General features: G+C 50.2%; 1 protein-coding gene across 2 annotated transcripts in view; it reads right to left on the reverse strand.

Moving 5' to 3' along the window:
* Nucleotides 1–17,315, reverse strand: part of LOC131190859 (rho GTPase-activating protein SYDE1-like) — a 32,859-nt gene extending 15,544 nt beyond the window's left edge. For both annotated transcript variants that reach the window (XM_058168323.1, XM_058168324.1), the window contains exon 1: nt 17,082–17,315. In XM_058168323.1, coding sequence (XP_058024306.1) covers nt 17,082–17,178 — 97 coding nt within the window. In that variant the 5' untranslated portion in view covers nt 17,179–17,315. The remainder of the gene's footprint in view (nt 1–17,081) is intronic.
* Nucleotides 17,316–17,873: the final 558 nt, after the last annotated feature.

Consider the following 17,873-nt stretch of genomic DNA (forward strand, 5'->3'; position numbering starts at 1 on the left):
CAACATCTTGAGTCTCCAAAGACCTATGCAAGGGTCCTTTTTGTAGACTTTAGTTCAGCATTCAATACCATCATTCCAGACATTCTTCTAACTAAGCTAAACCAGCTACAGGTACCGGAACAGACTTGTAAGTGGATCACAAGCTTCCTAACAAACAGGAAGCAGCAGGTGAAGCTAAGCAAGATCACATCAAATACCTGTACAATTAGCACAGGGGCCCCCCAAGGCTGTGTGCTCTCCCCACTTCTCTTCTCTCTGTATACCAATGACTGCATCTCCAATGACCCATCTGTTAAGCTACTGAAGTTCGCAGATGACACAATAGTGATTGGTCTCATTTGAGACAATGACGAATCCGCATATAGACGAGAAGTCGAACGACTAGCCTTGTGATGCAACCAAAACAATCTGGAACTGAACACACTCAAAACCGTAGAAATGGTGGTAGACTTTAGGAGAAACCCTTCCATACTTCCACCTCTCACAATACTTGACAACACAGTATCAACAATAGAAACCTTCAAATTTCTAGGTTCTATCATATCGCAAGATCTCAAATGGACAGCTAACATCAAAAACATCATTAAAAAAGGACAACAAAGAATGTTCTTTCTGCGCCAACTCAGTAAGCTCAAACTGCCCAAGGAGCTGCTGATCCAATTCTACAGAGGAATTATTGAGTCTGTCATTGGCACCTCTATAACTGTCTGGTTCGGTTCTGCAACCCAACAAGAAAAACACAGACTTCAGAGGATAATTAGAACTGCAGAAAAAATAATTGCTACCAACCTGCCTTCCTTTGAGGACCTGTATACTGCACGAATCAAGAAGAGGGCCGTGAAAATATTTGCAGATCACTCGCATCCTGGTCCTTGTTTGTCCAATCACACTTGGCCAATAAAATTCTATTCTATTCTATTCTATAAACTGTTTCAACTCCTACCCTCAAAACAACGCTATAGAGCACTGCACACCAGAACAACTAGACACAAGAACAGTTTTTTCCCGAAGGCCATCACTCTGCTAAACAAATAATTCCATCAACACTGTCAGACTATTTACTGAATCTGCACTACTATTAATCGTTTCATAGTTCCCATCACCAATCTCTTTCCACTTATGATTGTATGACTATAACTTGTTGCTGGCAATCCTTATGATTTATATTGATATATTGACCATCAATTGTGTTGTAAATGTTGTACCTTGATGAACGTATCTTTTCTTTTATGTACACTGAGAGCCAGTGTACAAGGAAGACAAATTCCTTGTGTGTCCAATCACACTTGGCCAATAAAATTCTATTCTATTCTATTCTATAAGGTATTTTGTTGTTTTCAGAGGAGTGAAGAACTCTTCTTGTAAAATATTTCTGGACACGTTCAATTGTATTGATGTCAGAGATGTGGTAAGGGTTCTAGACAGGCGAGCTGTATTCTAGAATTGGTCTAGCAAATGTTTTATATGCTCTGGTTAGTAGTATAGTGTTTTTAGAAAAGACATATATAATTATGAATTAATCCTACCAAATAAGGAAACAGAATGAGGACAGAAAAGGGCCAAAGCCTAAATGTGACTCCTGCTAAACAGAAAATGGAGCCCAAATACTGCTTATTGCAGACTAGGATTCATTCTTGCAACTATCTGAAATGTTGCATCCTTTGATCACATTTTTTTAATTTTATGTGATTTACTTTCTAATCTGGAGAATGTTCACGGCAGCCAACAAAAATTGATCAAATCAAAACAAAAAAACAAGATGTAGGGGCAATATTAAATCTTGAGATTGATGGAAACATAGCTGTCTCTTTATTCTGAATTAGTTTATATCTCTATACCAAATTATATCTCTAATACCAAATTAATTGCATCCTAGGATATTGAAGGAATCAGTTCATAGTCTAGACAAATCCCAATATATATTCTCCCTGAAAAATACTGCAAACTGGGCATGTGCCAGATGACAAGATGTTCCTATGTCTGAAAAGAAGGAAAGGGAAGATTGAGTGCACAATGACCAGTCAATCTAACATTGACATTGAAACATTTTGGAACACAATAAAGAGATCAATTTTCAATGCTTGCAAAAGTGCAGTAATTCCAGTACAGTAATTAAATCGTTAGCATTGATTTGTCATGAACAAGTCTTGTTATCTATTTTTGATTCATTAACTACCTTAGCAAACTGGAAATGTTATCATTGTGCACAGTGGCACAGTAGCTAGAATGCAGTACTGCAGGCTACTTCTGCAGTTTGGCAGTTTGGGTCTCACTGGCTCACGGTTGACTCAGCTTTCCATCCTTCTGAGGTCGATAAAATGAGGACCCAAATTGTTGAGGGCAATTTGCTGATTCTGTAAACCAGTTAGAGACAGCTGTAAAGCACTGTGAAAGCGGTATATATTGCTATTGTAAAATTTCTTGATTTCAGCCATGCCAGAGCATTCCAAAATATATTGATTAGCAAAATACAGTAGTTAAATGTGGGCTGGATGGCACAACAATTAAAATAAGATATAAGACATAAAAATTGCATCCAAAGAGTTCTTCTATGGTTCTTCAACAATATGAAGAACAGCATTGCAAGGAGCTTCATATGCATTTGTAAGGGATAGATAGAAGGAATGCTTAATCAACTTTACAGAGGCATGATTTAACAATCTCTATCACTGTTTGGTTGGGTGGTAGCAATGCCTCAGATAGAAAGTCCATACAGAGAGTGGTAAGGACAGCAGAGAAGATTATAGGAAGCTTGCTTCCCATTATTCACGATATTGCTTATAAGCACTATGTGCTTAAAGTTTGAAGCATTGTTAGAGATCCCACTTCATGGTCTGTATCAGCCTCCACTTCATACTGATTACTTGCTTTGCTTGCTTGCTACGGCTATCATTGTAAGTGGGGGAGGGGGGAGCTGTCATGATTATGGAGGAAGGGGGGGAAGCGAGCTGGTGGAGATGTCTTGTACAGGGGGAAGATTGGATGAACTTTCCCTCAGCATTTTCTCTGCAGCTGGCATGCTGATAACCAGTCAAGGCCAACCGTCCCGGGATACCAGAAGGATGGAACCATCTGAAGCTGCACCCCACAAGATCCCCTGGAGGATTGTGGATTGGATAATCCTGACTAGACCTTTGGGGGGAGGGTTTTGGGGACATTTCCTATATGTGATTTTCATGCCTATTGTCTCAGACCTTGCTTTTCTTTGATTGCATTCAATTCACATTCAGTAAAAGTACCTTTCTCAATGGAAATAGAGTTGGGGTTTTTCTTTCTTGAGTACTGAAAGGAGGCATATCTGACAGTCTCTTTCTATTGCTCCCCTCTGGGAGGAGATTTTGAAATATTTATAGTAGAACTACTAAATTCTGTAAAAGCTTTGTTATTTAACATATTACATATATCATTTTATTTTTATTTATTTATTAATCGTATTTATATACCGCCCTATCTCCCGAAGGACTCAGGGCGGTTCACAGGCATTTAAAAACATATAAATATAAATACAGAATAAAAACAATTAAGAAAAGCCCGTTAATTAAAATATACAAATAAAACCCAATTAAAACCCATGAATTTAAAACCTAGCTCAGTCCTGCACAATTAAATAAATATGTTTTAAGCCCGCGGCGGAAGGTCCGAAGGTCCGGAAGCTGGCGGAGTCCGGGGGGAAGTTCGTTCCAAAGGGTGGGAGCCCCCACAGAGAAGGCCCTTGCCCTGGGCGTCGCCAGACGACATTGCCTTGCTGACGGCACCCTGAGGAGACCCTCTCTGTGAGAGCGCACGGGTCGGTGAGAGGTATTCGGTAGCAGTAGGCGGTCCCGTAAGTAACCCGGCCCAATGCCATGGAGCGCTTTAAAGGTGGTCACCAAGACCTTGAAGCGCACCGAAAGCCACAGGTAGCCAGTGCAGTCTGCGCAGGATGGGTGTTATCACGGGAGCCACGAGGGCTCCATCTATCACCCGCAGCCGCATTCTGGACTAACTGCAGCCTCGGATGCCCTTCAAGGGAGCCCCATGTAGAGAGCATTGCAGTAATCCAGGCGAGGCGTCACGAGTGCGTGAGTGACCGTGCATAGGGCATCTCGGTCCAGAAAGGGGCGCAACTGGCGTACCAGGCGAACCTGGTAGAACGCTCTCCTGGAGACGGCCGTCAAATGGTCTTCTAGAGACAGCCGTTCATCCAGGAGGACGCCTAAGTTGCGGACCCTTTCCATCGGGGCCAATGACTCGCCACCGATGGTCAGCCGCGCATTGCTGACTGTACCGGGATGCCGGCATCCACAACCACTCTGTCTTGGCGGGATTGAGCTTGAGCCTGTTTCTCCCCATCCAGACCCGTCGGCCTCCAGACACGGGACAGCACTTGATAACCGTTGGGGTGGTCCGGTGTGAAAAGTACAGCTGGGTGTCATCCGCATACAGCTGATACTTCACACCGAAACCACTGATGATCTCACCCAGCGGCTTCATGTAGATGTTAAACAGGAGGGGCGAGAGAATCGACCCCTGCGGCACCCCACAAGTGAGGCGCCTCGGAGTCGACCTCTGCCCCCCTGTCAACACCGACTGCGACCGGTCGGAGAGATAGGAGGAGAACCACCGATAAACGGTGCCTCCCACTCCCAATCCCTCCAACCGGCGCAGCAGGATACCATGGTCGATGGTATCGAAAGCCGCTGAGAGGTCTAATAGGACCAGGGCAGAGGAGCAACCCCTATCCCTGGCCCTCCAGAGATCATCCACCAACGCGACCAAAGCCGTCTCCGTGCTGTAACCGGGCCGGAAACCGGACTGGAACGGGTCTAGATAGACAGTTTCATCCAGGTGCAAGGGAAACTGATATGCCACCATACTCTCTACAACCTTCGCCGCGAAGGTTGGAGACCGGACGATAGTTACCTAAAACAGCCGGGTCCAGGGAAGGCTTCTTGAGGAGGGCCTCACCACCGCCTCTTTCAAGGCGGCCGGAAGACACCTCCACCAAAGAAGCGGTCGTAATCGCCTGGAGCCAGCCTCGTGTGACCTCCCCAGTGGCCAGCACCAGCCAGGAGGGCCACGGGTCCAGTAAACATGTGGTGGCATTCAGCCTACCCAGCAACCTGTCCATGTCCTCAGGAGCCACAGGGTCAAACTCATCCCAAACAATATCGCCAAGACCACCCTCGAACATCTCGCCCGCATCACCGCAATCTTGGTCCAACCCATCCCGAAGCTGAACGATTTTATCGTATAGATAACCGTTAAACTCCTCAGCACGGCCCTGCAGCGGGTCATCCCGCTCCCCCTGATGTAGGAGGGGGGGGGGCACCCGGAACAGGGCGGCTGGGGGGGTATCTGCCGATGCAATGAGGAGGAGGCGTAGCTACCGCTTCCTCAATGCCACTAGGTAAGTCCTAGTATAGGACTTCACTAGTGTCCGATCAGCTTCCGAACGGCTAGACCTCCAGGAACTCTCTAGGCGTCTTCTCCGGCGCTTCATCCCTCTCAGCTCCTCGGAAAACCAAGGAGCCGGTTGGGACCTGCGCCGGGTCAGAGGCCGCAAAGGCACGACACGGTCTAAGGCCCCCGCCGCGGCCCGTTCCCAGGCCGCCGCAAGTTCCTCAGCCGAGCCGTGGGCCAGACCCTCAGGAAACGGCCCAAGCTCCGTCCGGAACCCATCAGGGTCCATCAGGCGCCTGGGGCGGAACCAACGTGTCGGCTCCGCCTCCCTGCGGTGGTGAATGGCGGTCAGAAAGTCCAAGCGAAGAAGAGAGTGATCTGACCATGACAAAGGTTCGATGACTATTTCCTTTAAGTCCAGATCTCTCAACCACTGTCCAGAGAGAAAAATCAGGTCCAGAGTGCCACCCCCAATGTGAGTAGGGCCATCAACTACTTGGGTCAGATCCAAGGCCGTCATGGAAGCCGTGAACTCCCGAGCTGCCGTCGATGGTGGGCCGGAAGGTGGCAAGTTAAAGTCCCCCATGACTAAAAGTCTGGGGGTCTCAACTGCCACCCCAGCCAGCATCTCCAGGAGCTCGGGCAGGGCAGCTGTCACGCAGCAAGGAGCCAGGTACGTGATCAGCAAGCCCATCTGACACCTACGACCCCATCTCACAAAGAGGGATTCGCACCCGGCAATCTGAGGTACAGTGGTCTCCCTCGGCTCTAGACTCTCTCTAATCACAACCGCCACCCCCCCACCCCTACCCTGGGCCCTCGGCTGATGGAATGCACGGAAACCCGGCGGGCACATCTCTACAAGGGGCACGCCCCCTTCAGTGCCCAACCAGGTCTCCGTAATGCCCATAAGGTCCGCGGAACCCCCCTGTATAAGATCACAAACAAGGGGGGCTTTGTTCACCACAGACCGAGCATTGCACAACATCAACCGAAGGCCCAGGCTCTGAGGATCCTGACCATCCGGGGAACGGGAAAAGTCCAAGGGGGCGGGGCGTGTGATCGCTTTAAGACATCGAGCACGCGCTCCCGGAATTTGATATGACCCCTCGCTTCCGCCATACCTGCCCCTCCCACTTACCGTGTCAATAGGACCACCCTCACAGATAGGAACAGACTCCTCCCCCATAACCTCCGAACCTGATAATAAAAAACCGCCGCGAGCATGTGCAGGAACTGGCCCCTTACCCGACGGGTTACCCCCATTACCCGCCCTTACCCTCCCACCCCTTAAAAATTCCCTCTCTAAAAAACCCCACAAGCTCTTCTTTTTCGCATGCCACCTCTGTGGGTCCCAAGACCCGTCATGGAGGCCGGCCCTCGATAATGAGGAGGGCCATTCCTGCGAGGCGGGGGCACCTCGCAGGCGCAAGAGTTCACAAGCAGTATAATGCGTAGCAGCTGAGACTAAGAATCGGCAAAGTAGAGGCTCCATCTCCGGATGGCAAGATGATGACTGATGGTACTAGTCCAGAATGAAGGCATACAAAGAATGGAACAGCAATTAGCACCGAATGACAGTCAAGATGGTATTCTGTCCGGTGCCTAGTCCAAACATCCTGGAACCGGGGGTGAGGGGAAATGGTATTCCAGTCGCTGGCTACGTCCTCCTCCGTCCTCCTCTGTCCCCAACTAAATCCCATGTCCCCCCCCAAGGAGTCCTAATAGGACCATAAACGGCCATAGTAGTCTCAAAAAAGGCCGAGGGGGGCATGGGTGATGTTAAAATAGTCACAGTCATAGACTGGTTGCAGGGGGCAACTCCGGGGTGCCTCCATCGTCTCCCCGCAATCCTCCAATAACCATCTCCAGACATGGCCAGGAAAAGAATCCTAACCACTCCAGAAGCCGGGTCTCCCCAGACCTCTCCCTCCAAGAGGCGAAGTCCATATAAAAGGCTAAACCTCTCCGAGAGGCTGGGGGGTATGAAGGTTGCCAAGTCCATAATCCGGCAGCAGGGGGAAAGCCAAGAAACCATGGCAGCGAGGCAGATGGCAATAGGGGTAGATGGAATACCTCCGCAATCATCCAGGTCGTCCACGATTGCAGAGGCTGGAGCCCAAAGGCTACCCCCGAAAAGTCCGGAGTCCGCAGTCAGAAGGGGGCCGGGGGACGGGCCAGGGGCTAGCAGCCAGCCGGCCAGACGAATCGGCAGAAAAACGGCCGTAAAAAACGCCGACTCATCGCCCCACCTCCGAGCCTAAAAACATGGCCGCCAGAAACCACCGCTTGCCTACCCGGCCTCGTTCTCGGCAGCCACATGTACGAGGGAGTCCAAAGACCTCTCATATGGCTGCCCGAAGTAAGATCTACCGGGCCGGGGACAGCAAGCGGCTAAACGGACGGCCGAGGCTTCGTCAACATCGGAGGGGCCTCTCGTCGCCGGAGCCGAGTCCTCAGAGCCGCGCCATCTTGCGCATGCGCAGAGCTGTCATAACATATTTGTTATGCCATCTGTTGTAAATTCGCAGGATTCTTTTTTTCCGTCATGTATATGTATACATTCAAACTAGACTGTGATGTTTCTCTATGTCATATATGTGTGGGTATTTGGGTATATGCACAATGGTCATCTTCTGAGAGCTGAATGCAATGAAATTTCATTTTATTGTATGCTGATTAGTGTACATTTAAAGTGACAATAAAGTTTTATTCTATTCTTCTTCTTTGCAGACAACACAAAATTAGGAGGGATAACTAATATCCCAGAATAAATAAAATTCAAACTGAACTTGAAATCCTAGAGAAATGGGATGAAAGTAACAGAAATACATTTAACAGACTCAAGTGCTATGTTCAGTTAAGAAACAAAAATAAAATGAATACATATAGTATGGGAGACCCCTGACTTAGTAACAGTACTTGTGAAAATGATGTTGTAGTAGTATATTGCAAACTGAATATGAGCTAACAAGGTATTGTATGACTGCAAAAAAGGCAAAGATATATTCAGTCAGAAGAAGCAATCCTTCCATTCTGTCCTGCATTAGTCAGACTCCACCTTTAATACTGTGACAATTCTAGTCACCACACTTTAAAAGATTTAGAGAAACTGAATAGGTTCAAAGAAAGGCAATGAAGATGACCAGGGGATAATAAACTAAACCCCATGAAGACAGACTGAAGGAGCTGGGAATGTTTAGCAGAAGAGGGATGTGATAGCACTATTCAAATAAATTGCCCCTTGCAATTATTTTTTACTAGAAAAGTAAAAAGCTAAAAATGCAGATTAAGATTAGTACTAAAACAAATGGTAAAATCAATCAACCACAAAACTTGGCAGAAGAGATCCATCTTCATTTACTTTGTAGACACTGAGACAGCTGGGCAAATGCATGTCCCAAGGGAATGCGCTTCATAGTCTGGGACCAACATAGAACAAGGCCTTCTCTTGTGTGCCTGAAAGATGGGCCTCTGACAGTGGGATCATCTTCAAAGGTCTCTCTTGCAGAATTCAATAAACATATAGGATCATAAGGAAGGGGGAGCCTAAGCTTTTCATGACTTTAAAAATCAATACCAGCACTTTATATTGTGGCAAGTAAGCAGTTGACAGCTGGTGCAGATATTTTGGTATAGATGATTCCTGTATTTTGAACTGTTTAGCTATCTAGCAGCTATGGCAGCTTCCACTTTTCAAGGACACAGCATGTTGCAACTGTCAAGACAGGATGTAATCAAGGGATGTATAATCACTGACACATTCAGCCAGTTCAGGAAAGAACGCCACTGACACACTATATGTAATTGTGTAAAATCACCATCTGCAAATTTAGTGATGAGGATGAAGGTGCACTCATCCACTCAGTCTTTATTCAGGACTCTAAACTTTTCTACAAAAGGCTGAATTTCAATTCCAGAGTTTAGTTTCCTACTGACTGATAGTACCTCAATTATGTTGTCAGATAATGGAGCAGACACTCTCAATTCACATCACAAAGGAACACTGAAAATTAAGTCTGAGCTCTCAACAATCTTAGAAATAAAACTTTCTCTGAGTGAAAAAACCCTTCAGAACTACTGATAATGCCAAAGAAGAATGGGAAAGTATTTAAGAAGTATAGGGAAAGGGGTGGGGGGGGGGGCGGGAATGATGACAAACCCACCACATCCGGGCTTGACCTGAAGACATGCAGCTGAGGATTGCAATAAAGGCCAGGATGTCTGTCCCAAGCTTCCAGCTGCTGAGACCTAGTGCTGTTCTGTTTCCCTTCCCCCAATACTCCCAGCAAAGAGTCCGTCAGAGGCCTTCCTTTTTTTTCCCTTTTATTTACATAGATACATGTCCTGGCCACGTCTACCCACGGGCCTGCCAAGTTTCTGGAGATAACGAGGAAATTATAGATAAGGCCAGAATTACTCACGAATATATTCTTCCCTCCATGAAATAGTTAGCTCGCGCCAAATTCATTGCTTTGTCCGAGACAAAAAACCAGGAAGTCCCGCCTCCTATTTATAGTCTCTGCAGATGTCACTGCATGACAATTATGACTTGGCTTTGTCCCAACTCTTCCGCTGCTGCGCACGTCGATCAAGCCTTCGTAATCTTGCGTCCCTCCAAAACTGTTCTTGGGGCGTTGCCAAATCAGAAGAAGGCCCGGGAGAATCAGGCCGTGCCGGCCCCTCCCTTTGAGTGGGTGCCAGGGAGGGAGAGGGCTCAAGAGAAACAGGGCTTGCCAGGTCTTCTCCCTCATTTTCTGAATCATCCGAGTCCAGGAGTCTGGGTCCAGGAACCTGGGTCACAACACTATCCCTCACCGCAGGGCCCTTCCCCCGGGGCTGACGATCGGGATGCGGTCGGGCTGGGTTCTGCTCATGGAAGGCCTGCACCAGGTCAGGGGCATGAACGTCGGAGGCATCTACCCAGGAGAAATCAGTCCCGTATCCCTTCCACGCGATCAAATATTGTAAACGACCCTTTAGCCAGCGAGAGTCTCGTGACGCTGTGGACTTCAGATTCCTCCGACCCGTCCTCGGCGACAGTGACGGTGCTGTTGGGCACGAAGGGGACTCGGTGTGGCCTCAGGAACCAGAAGGGACCGTGAAAACGGGTGGATCCGCATGGATCGTGGCAGGGTCAGTCGGTAGGCTACCGGGTTGATGACTGCCTCGACAGGGAACGGGCCGATGAATCGGTGGTCCAACTTCTTTACCGGCCGGTCGGACGGGAGGTGTTTGGTGGAGAGCCACACCGGTCTCCAACTGCCAGCGGGGCGTTGCCCGTCGGGAGCGGTCAGCGGACCGTTGTAGTCCTCCTTTGCCCGATTCAGCTGCTGACGTACCAACTGTTGGACCGCATGCAATTCCGTCAGGAAGGTCTGCGTTCGGGAACAGGAGAGTCCGGTGGTGCCAGAGGAAGAGCCGCGGATGGTACCCACATTGGCAAAGAACGGGGTCATCTGAGTAGAGGTGTGCTGAGAGTTGTTAAAAGCAAACTCCGCCAGAGATAGGTAGTCGCCCAGTTGTCCTGTTGCTGGTTGATGAAGCAACGGAGATACTGTTCCAGTATACCGATGACCTTCTCTGTACCCCGTCGGTCTCCGGATGGTGCGATGACGACAGACATACCTGCACCTCCAACGCGCCATCAGGCTCTTCCAGAAGCGGGCTGTGAACTGAACTCATGGTCCGAAACCACCCTGTCCGGTAGACCATGGAGGCGGAAGATGTGCTGCAGAAAGAGACGGGCCGTTTTGCGGCTGTGGGCAGTCCGCGGCATGGGATGAAGTGTGCCATCTTGGTGAGCATGTCCACCACCACCAGCACCGTGGTGAACCCAGAGGACGGCGGCAGGTCTGTCAGGAAATCCATAGAGATCGCCCCAGGGTCTGTCGGGTGTCGGCAAGGGCTGGAGGAGCCGGGAGGGGCCCCGTGGCGGTCTTGGCTTGCCGGCACGGTACGCAGGATGTCACGTAGGCATGTATATCATGCCGCACTGGGCCACCAAAAGGTCCGTGTCACCAGGTGGAGGGTCTTGAAGAACCCAAAATGTCCTGCTGCAGGGTTGTCGTGGCACTGGGTCATGACGAGGGCTCGGAGTGGTCCTGTGGGTACATATAATCGCCCAAACTTGAGTAAGTCCTCCTCCAAGGTCCAAGGAGACGTGGGGCCCACCTCCGCTCTCCTTTGCTGCGACCAGGCGTCCTGGCGCTGCGCCTCGCACCTGGGCCCGCAAGTCCACTGGCTCCGTGCTGCGCCAAGGCTTCTGCCGGCAGCACTGTCCGTGGAGGAAGGGGTCCTTGGCGCAGAGGTACTCTGGCTTGCGGGACAGGGCATCCGCCTCCGGTTGTGACCGCTGGGAATGTAGGTCACGCGGAAGTTGAACCGGGCAAAAACAACGACCACCGGATCTGCCGCTGGTTCAACTTCCGAGCTGTGGTGAGGTGCTCGAGATTCCGATGGTCCGCTCGACCTCCACCTGATGTCGGGCCCTCCAGATGGTGTCGCCAAGCCTCGAATGCAGCCTTGATAGCCAGCAACTCTTTTCCCAGATAGTGTAGTTGCGCTCGGAAGGGTTGAGTTTCCGGAGTAGTAAGCGCAGGGAAAAGTGTGCCACCATTCGCCGGAGCCTGTAGCAGCACCGCTCCCAGAGCCACATTGGACGCGTCCGTTTCCACCACAAAAGGCCGGAGCGGTCGGGATGCCTCAGGACGGGTTCCGTGACGAAGGCTTTCTTGAGGGCTGTGAATGCTTCTTGCTGCGGGGACCCCACCGAATGCAACCTTCTTCCTGAGGAGCTGGGTAAGTGGAGCTGTCAGTGTGGCGAAGCCGGGATGAAGGTCCGTAGTAGTTGGCGAAGCCCAGCAGGCGCTGAACATCCTTCACCCGACGAGGGGCTTCCCAGCTACACAAAGCTTCTACTTTACATGGGTCCATGGCTATGCCCTCGGGCGAGATGATATGCCCGAGGAATTCTATGGAAGTCCGGAAGAAGACGCATTTCTCCAGCTTCGCATTGAGTTGTTGCTCCCGCAAGCGTTGCAGAACCAGACTGGCGTGTCGAAGGTGGCTTTCCCTGGACCGGGAGTAAATCAGGATGTCGTTCAGGTAGATAACCACGAACCGATCCAACATGTCTCGGAACACGTCGTTCATGAAGTGCTGAAAAACGGCGGGAGCATTGGTCAACCCAAATGGCATGACAGTGTATTCGTAGTGTCCGTATCGGGTGCCGAATGCCGTCTTCCATTCGTCTCCTTCTCGTATCCGCACCAGGTTGTAGGCCCCCCGGAGATCGAGCTTGGTGAAGATCGTGGCCTCCCGCAACCTTTCCAGTAGCTCCGGGATGAGCGGCAGGGGGTAGCGATTCCGCACCGTAATGGCGTTTAGCCGGCGGTAATCACAGCATAGGCGCAAGTCCCCTGTCTTCTTCTTCACAAAGAGGACCGGGGCCGAGAGGGACTTTGAAGGCGGATGAACCCTCGGGCCAGGTTTTTGTCCAGGAAGTCCCTGAGGCGGCCAACTCGGGCTCCGACATGGAATACAGGCGTCCCACAGGCAGTGGTGCGTTGGGCAGAAGGTCCACGGGCAATCGTGGGGCCGATGCGGGGTAGTCGGTCCGCCTCCTTCTCGCTGAACACGTCGGCGAAGTCCGTCAGCTCAGGAGGCAAGGTGATGGCAGCGGTGGGACGTTCTGGCCGGCACAGGTGTGGCGGATGTGATCGACGCACTGCAGACTCGGGAAAGAGATGGCGTTCGCGACCAGGCCACCTGAGGATCGTGGGTCCGGCCAGGCCAACCCAAGGACCAAGGGAAAATGAAGGTCCGCCGTGACATAAAACTGGATCGCCTCCTCATGGTCCCCAATAGCCAGGCGCAAAGGCTGGGTGGCGAATTTAATGGGGCCGGACACCAGTTCTCGTCCATCAATTGTCTCTACCCGCATCGGAGGGTCCACCGGAACCACGGGGACCGCAAACTGGGTCACAAAGGCCTGGTCCATAAAGTTTGTTGTGGCCCCTGAGTCCACCAGCGCATGCGCCTGGAGCCCGTCCGACTGGTTCCCCAACCATATCCGTGTGTCCAGAATCAGATGCCGAGGGGGCCCAGAGTCTACTTCCGCAACGTCCAGTGGGGGCTTAGTACGTGCCCGACCTAGGGTTTCCCCGAGGTCGGGCCTGCTCCGTTTCCCGATTGGTCACGCTGTGATTCGGGGACCGGCGTGCGTGCCCCACTTCGCTTTCTGGGGCAAGAAGCGGCGAAGTGGCCGGGCTCCCCACAGTACAGGCACAATCCCCCTTGGCGCCTCCGGTTCCGCTCCTGGGCTGTTAGGCGAGGTCTGGCCGCTCCCAACTCCATGGGCTCTTCCGCAGCGGTTACAAAACGTGGGGCGACCCTGGGTGCTGGTGGTGCAGGAAGTGGGGGTGCAGATGTCGACGGAGGGTCCCGGGGGGTGCGACGGGACGGTCGCCGTTGCAGACGGGCATCGAGGCGGAGACAAAGGGGCACCAAGTTGTCGAGGGTCCGCGGCGCCCCCACGCGGGCCAGCTCGTCTTGCAATTCCTCTGAGAGTCCCTCCTGGAACGCGTCCACCAGCGCTGCATCATTCCAGTCAGAGTCCTGGCACAAAAGACGAAATTCGGCGATGTACTCCTGCAGGGGGCGTTTCCCTTGACGGAGTTCCTTAAGGCGCCTGGTTGCCGTCAGCATTCGAACGGGGTCCGCCAGCAGGGGGCTGTCCTGGAGCAAGAGGGGCGTGGCCCATCGAGCAGCCGAGCCGGAAAGAAGGTTAATCACGAAGGCCACCTTAGCCCGGTCGTCTGGGAAATCCTCTGGCCTCATAGCCATGTAGAGCTGGCACTGTCCCAAGAAGGTCGGGAACATCTCAGGCTGCCCAGAAAACTTATCCGGCACGGTTATCGGGCACTTGCGACGAGGAGGAGGTGGGAGGATGGGGGGGGCTGCAGGCACATTCCTGGCAGCAAGTTGGCCTGCCAAGTGAGCCACTTGCTGCTGGAGCTGTTGATTAGCCGCTTGTAGCTGCTCTAACTGCTGCTGTACCTGCTGCTGATCCATCTTTGGTGGAAGATGTTTTAGTCAGGTCTTGGACAAAATGTTCTGTTTCCCTCCCCCTAATACTCCCAGCAAAGAGTCAGTCAGAGGCCTTCCTTTTTTTTACATAGATACATGTCCTGGCCACGTCTACCCACGGGCCTGCCAAGTTTCTGGAGATAACGAGGAAATTATAGATAAGGCCAGAATTACTCACGAATATATTCTTCCCTCCATGAAATAGTTAGCTCGCGCCAAATTCATTGCTTTGTCCGAGACAAAAAACCAGGAAGTCCCGCCTCCTATTTATAGTCTCTGCAGATGTCACTGCATGACAATTATGACTTGGCTTTGTCCCAACTCTTCCGCTGCTGCGCACGTCGATCAAGCCTTCGTAATCTTGCGTCCCTCCAAAACTGTTCTTGGGGCGTTGCCAAATCAGAAGAAGGCCCGGGAGAATCAGGCCGTGCCGGCCCCTCCCTTTGAGTGGGTGCCAGGGAGGGAGAGGGCTCAAGAGAAACAGGGCTTGCCAGGTCTTCTCCCTCATTTTCTGAATCATCCGAGTCCAGGAGTCTGGGTCCAGGAACCTGGGTCACAACAAGTGCCAAGTTGGATTTCCTGTTGTTTACTGCATAGTCCCTCCTTGGCCAAGACACAGAGCTCTTTTTGTAGATCCCCAACTGACTCCACATGAAGAATCCATTGATTCAGGCATAACTCAAGAATGAAGATGCAGGTCACAAATCAGGAGAGATTAGAAAGAGCACAAACAGTAGAATTACCTCCTTTTTCAGAGTTACTTTAGAACATCCTGTTTCATCAATCAAAATATTTGATTACATTATTTCACTATTTTTAAAAAATATTTTGTCTTCATTGACTAGGGAAATTGTACATTACCATTTCCATCACTATTGCGGAAAGTTCTCAGTTAAAATCTGGGGGTAAAAAACAGTCACACTTAGATCTTAAGATAGCTTTGTCATTGTTTTTACAAGTAGTAAAAACTGACTTCAGTTCAATCTGATATCTCAAAGAGATTTATAGTCATAAAAGAAAAAAATTACAAAAGAATTACCAAAAACAAGTTTACATATGGAGGAAGAATTAACATTAAAATCAAAAAGAGGTTTAGTGGGCTTGAATATATAACAAGAACTTTGATAATAACAGAAACAAAATTTCTCTGCAGAAATGTAGGATACTCTCAAGGAAAGATTTTTTTCACAGCTATCATAACTGGCAGAATACATTTAATTTACATGTCAAGTTCACTTTCTCAGTTCTACAAGCTACATGATCATTACTTTTTATTTACAGAAGAAGACATGAGGTTTAGAGCAAGCTACTTTCTCCAGAAGCTCATAGTGGTATGTTTGTTTATTAATCCCAAGCAAATCTAAACTAGCTACCTGGTTCAATATGACTGTAAGCGTCTCTCATACAAGTCATGCTGCTTTATTATTTCAGTATTTATCCCAACTTTCTGGACTTTCAGCACTCAGTCTGTGAATGTTCATGGTGAAGGACCTTAATGGAGAAGGGAATCTATATAAAGATTTCCTAAGGCCATTCTTATAGTGTCACCAGACTAATTAGAAGATATGACAATTGACATCTTCTGCATTCCATTGCAGAATTAACACTTAATTCATCCAGCCATTTGTGGATCTCTTGTCAGAGAGTTTTATTTGCAGCAGCTGGAAGCCAGGATGTGCATTTTTGTTTAATGCTTCTTTTCTATCTCATCTTTCCCCCAGTAGTAAATGCAGTGCATACCATGGTGTACACCCTTCTCTTACTTTATCCACAACACAATCCACAAGACTGTGTTGGCTGAAAGAGAGTGATTGCCTCAAGTTTACACAGCAAATCCAACAATCAACCAGGGATTGGAACATGGATTTTCCCAGTCCACCTCTAACACTTGAACTATTATTCTACACTAGCTCTTTGTGACAATGGAATCACATGATGGTGCAGAATGGCATCCAGCACATAAGATCCATTCAAGTTATTATTTCTGGCAATCATATGTTCTGTGACTGTATGAACCTCCCACTCTCTCTGGCTGTAGGATGCAACTGTCATCCCTTTGGGCTACTTATTTCAGGAACACAGGGCTATTTGGCGAATACATCTCCTTAAAACCAGAAGGGTCTCGATCTCGATCTCTTTCTACTATTCCTGCAATCAAAGTCGCCGCCGACCACGAACAACAGCTTTCACCCGACTGCTAGGAATGCTTTCAGAAAGGAGGCAGGGGCTGCCGAAGTTGCAGAACTAGAAGTTCCAAGTTCACCCCGCTTCCCTATTACTCAACGGGCCGATAGGCACAAGAAGCACTTTCCATCTCAATCCGGAGGCCGGGGCCGGGCAGAAAAATGGGGGCCGTCTATAGAGAACGGCCTCAGCAATTCGCTCTGGAGCTTGGCCTCGTTGGTTCAGCTCCCCCAGTCCCACCGCGAAAAGGATTGAGCTACAGCTCGGTAGCCTCTTCCCTTTGCTTCCTTTTGCCTATTTCAGGAACAGCTGGGGAGGAAATGCCAAAGATGTCTACAGCAGCCCCCTCCTGTCGGCAAGGTGTCTATGTGCCCCGGCGGGGGGACGAGAGAAGGGAGCCCAGACCCTGTGCCTCCCTCGAGTACCTGATTCGTTCTGAGGCGCGGCCGCCGACTTTTTGCTCCGCAGGCGCTCCTTGCTCCTCAGCCGGGATAAAGTTTTCCTGAGTAAAGGCTGGGCCATCACTCAGCCACGGGCGACTCCGTCCTGCCGTGCCCCATGCAAGAGAAGTGAAGAGGCGTTCAGCCCAAGGACCGTGGGACGCGCTCCGCGGGAAGCAAATTCCTCGGATGCCTCCTCCGCTTGCGTGCCAAGCCTAAACTGGGGCTTGTAGTCGGAGAAGGCGGGGGCGGGGGCGGAGACGGAGGGGGGGCGGGAGCGGAGGTAGGCTGGCCAGGGAGGCAACGCCCCCTTCCTCTGCCGTGTGTGCGTGAGTGCAGCTCGATCTTTGTAGGAAAAGCGACGGTGTCCGTCAAGCGGTCCTGGGCTCCTGGCGCTACAGGGTGGCAGAATAAATGGAGAAACGGTTCTGGCTTTTGCTATCCCAAATTATAGTCGATTGCAGAGAACCTGGCCAGCCGAGCAGGACAGACATGAAGCTGAGCAGCAAATTATTAAGCCTCAATTCAAACTCAGCAAGACAGTTGCTAGATTTCCAAGAAGAACAAGCACTCCGCAGCACAAGTGTCAACCATCTTGGACAGAAGGTGCTCTGCCACCGGAAGAAGTGACAATCTGAAGCGTTGCCGATCCAGGTCCCCTTTCTGTGGCATAGCAGGTATGGCTAGGACAATCCTTAAAAATGTACCTGCCATATCCTACATTTATTAGTGGATAGAAACTAATGGACTTTTTGACTAAACTGCATTCAGGTCCTG

The sequence above is a fragment of the Ahaetulla prasina genome, chromosome 2 (genome assembly GCF_028640845.1).
Source record: "Ahaetulla prasina isolate Xishuangbanna chromosome 2, ASM2864084v1, whole genome shotgun sequence".
In the NCBI taxonomy this organism is placed as follows: Eukaryota; Metazoa; Chordata; class Lepidosauria; order Squamata; family Colubridae; genus Ahaetulla; species Ahaetulla prasina.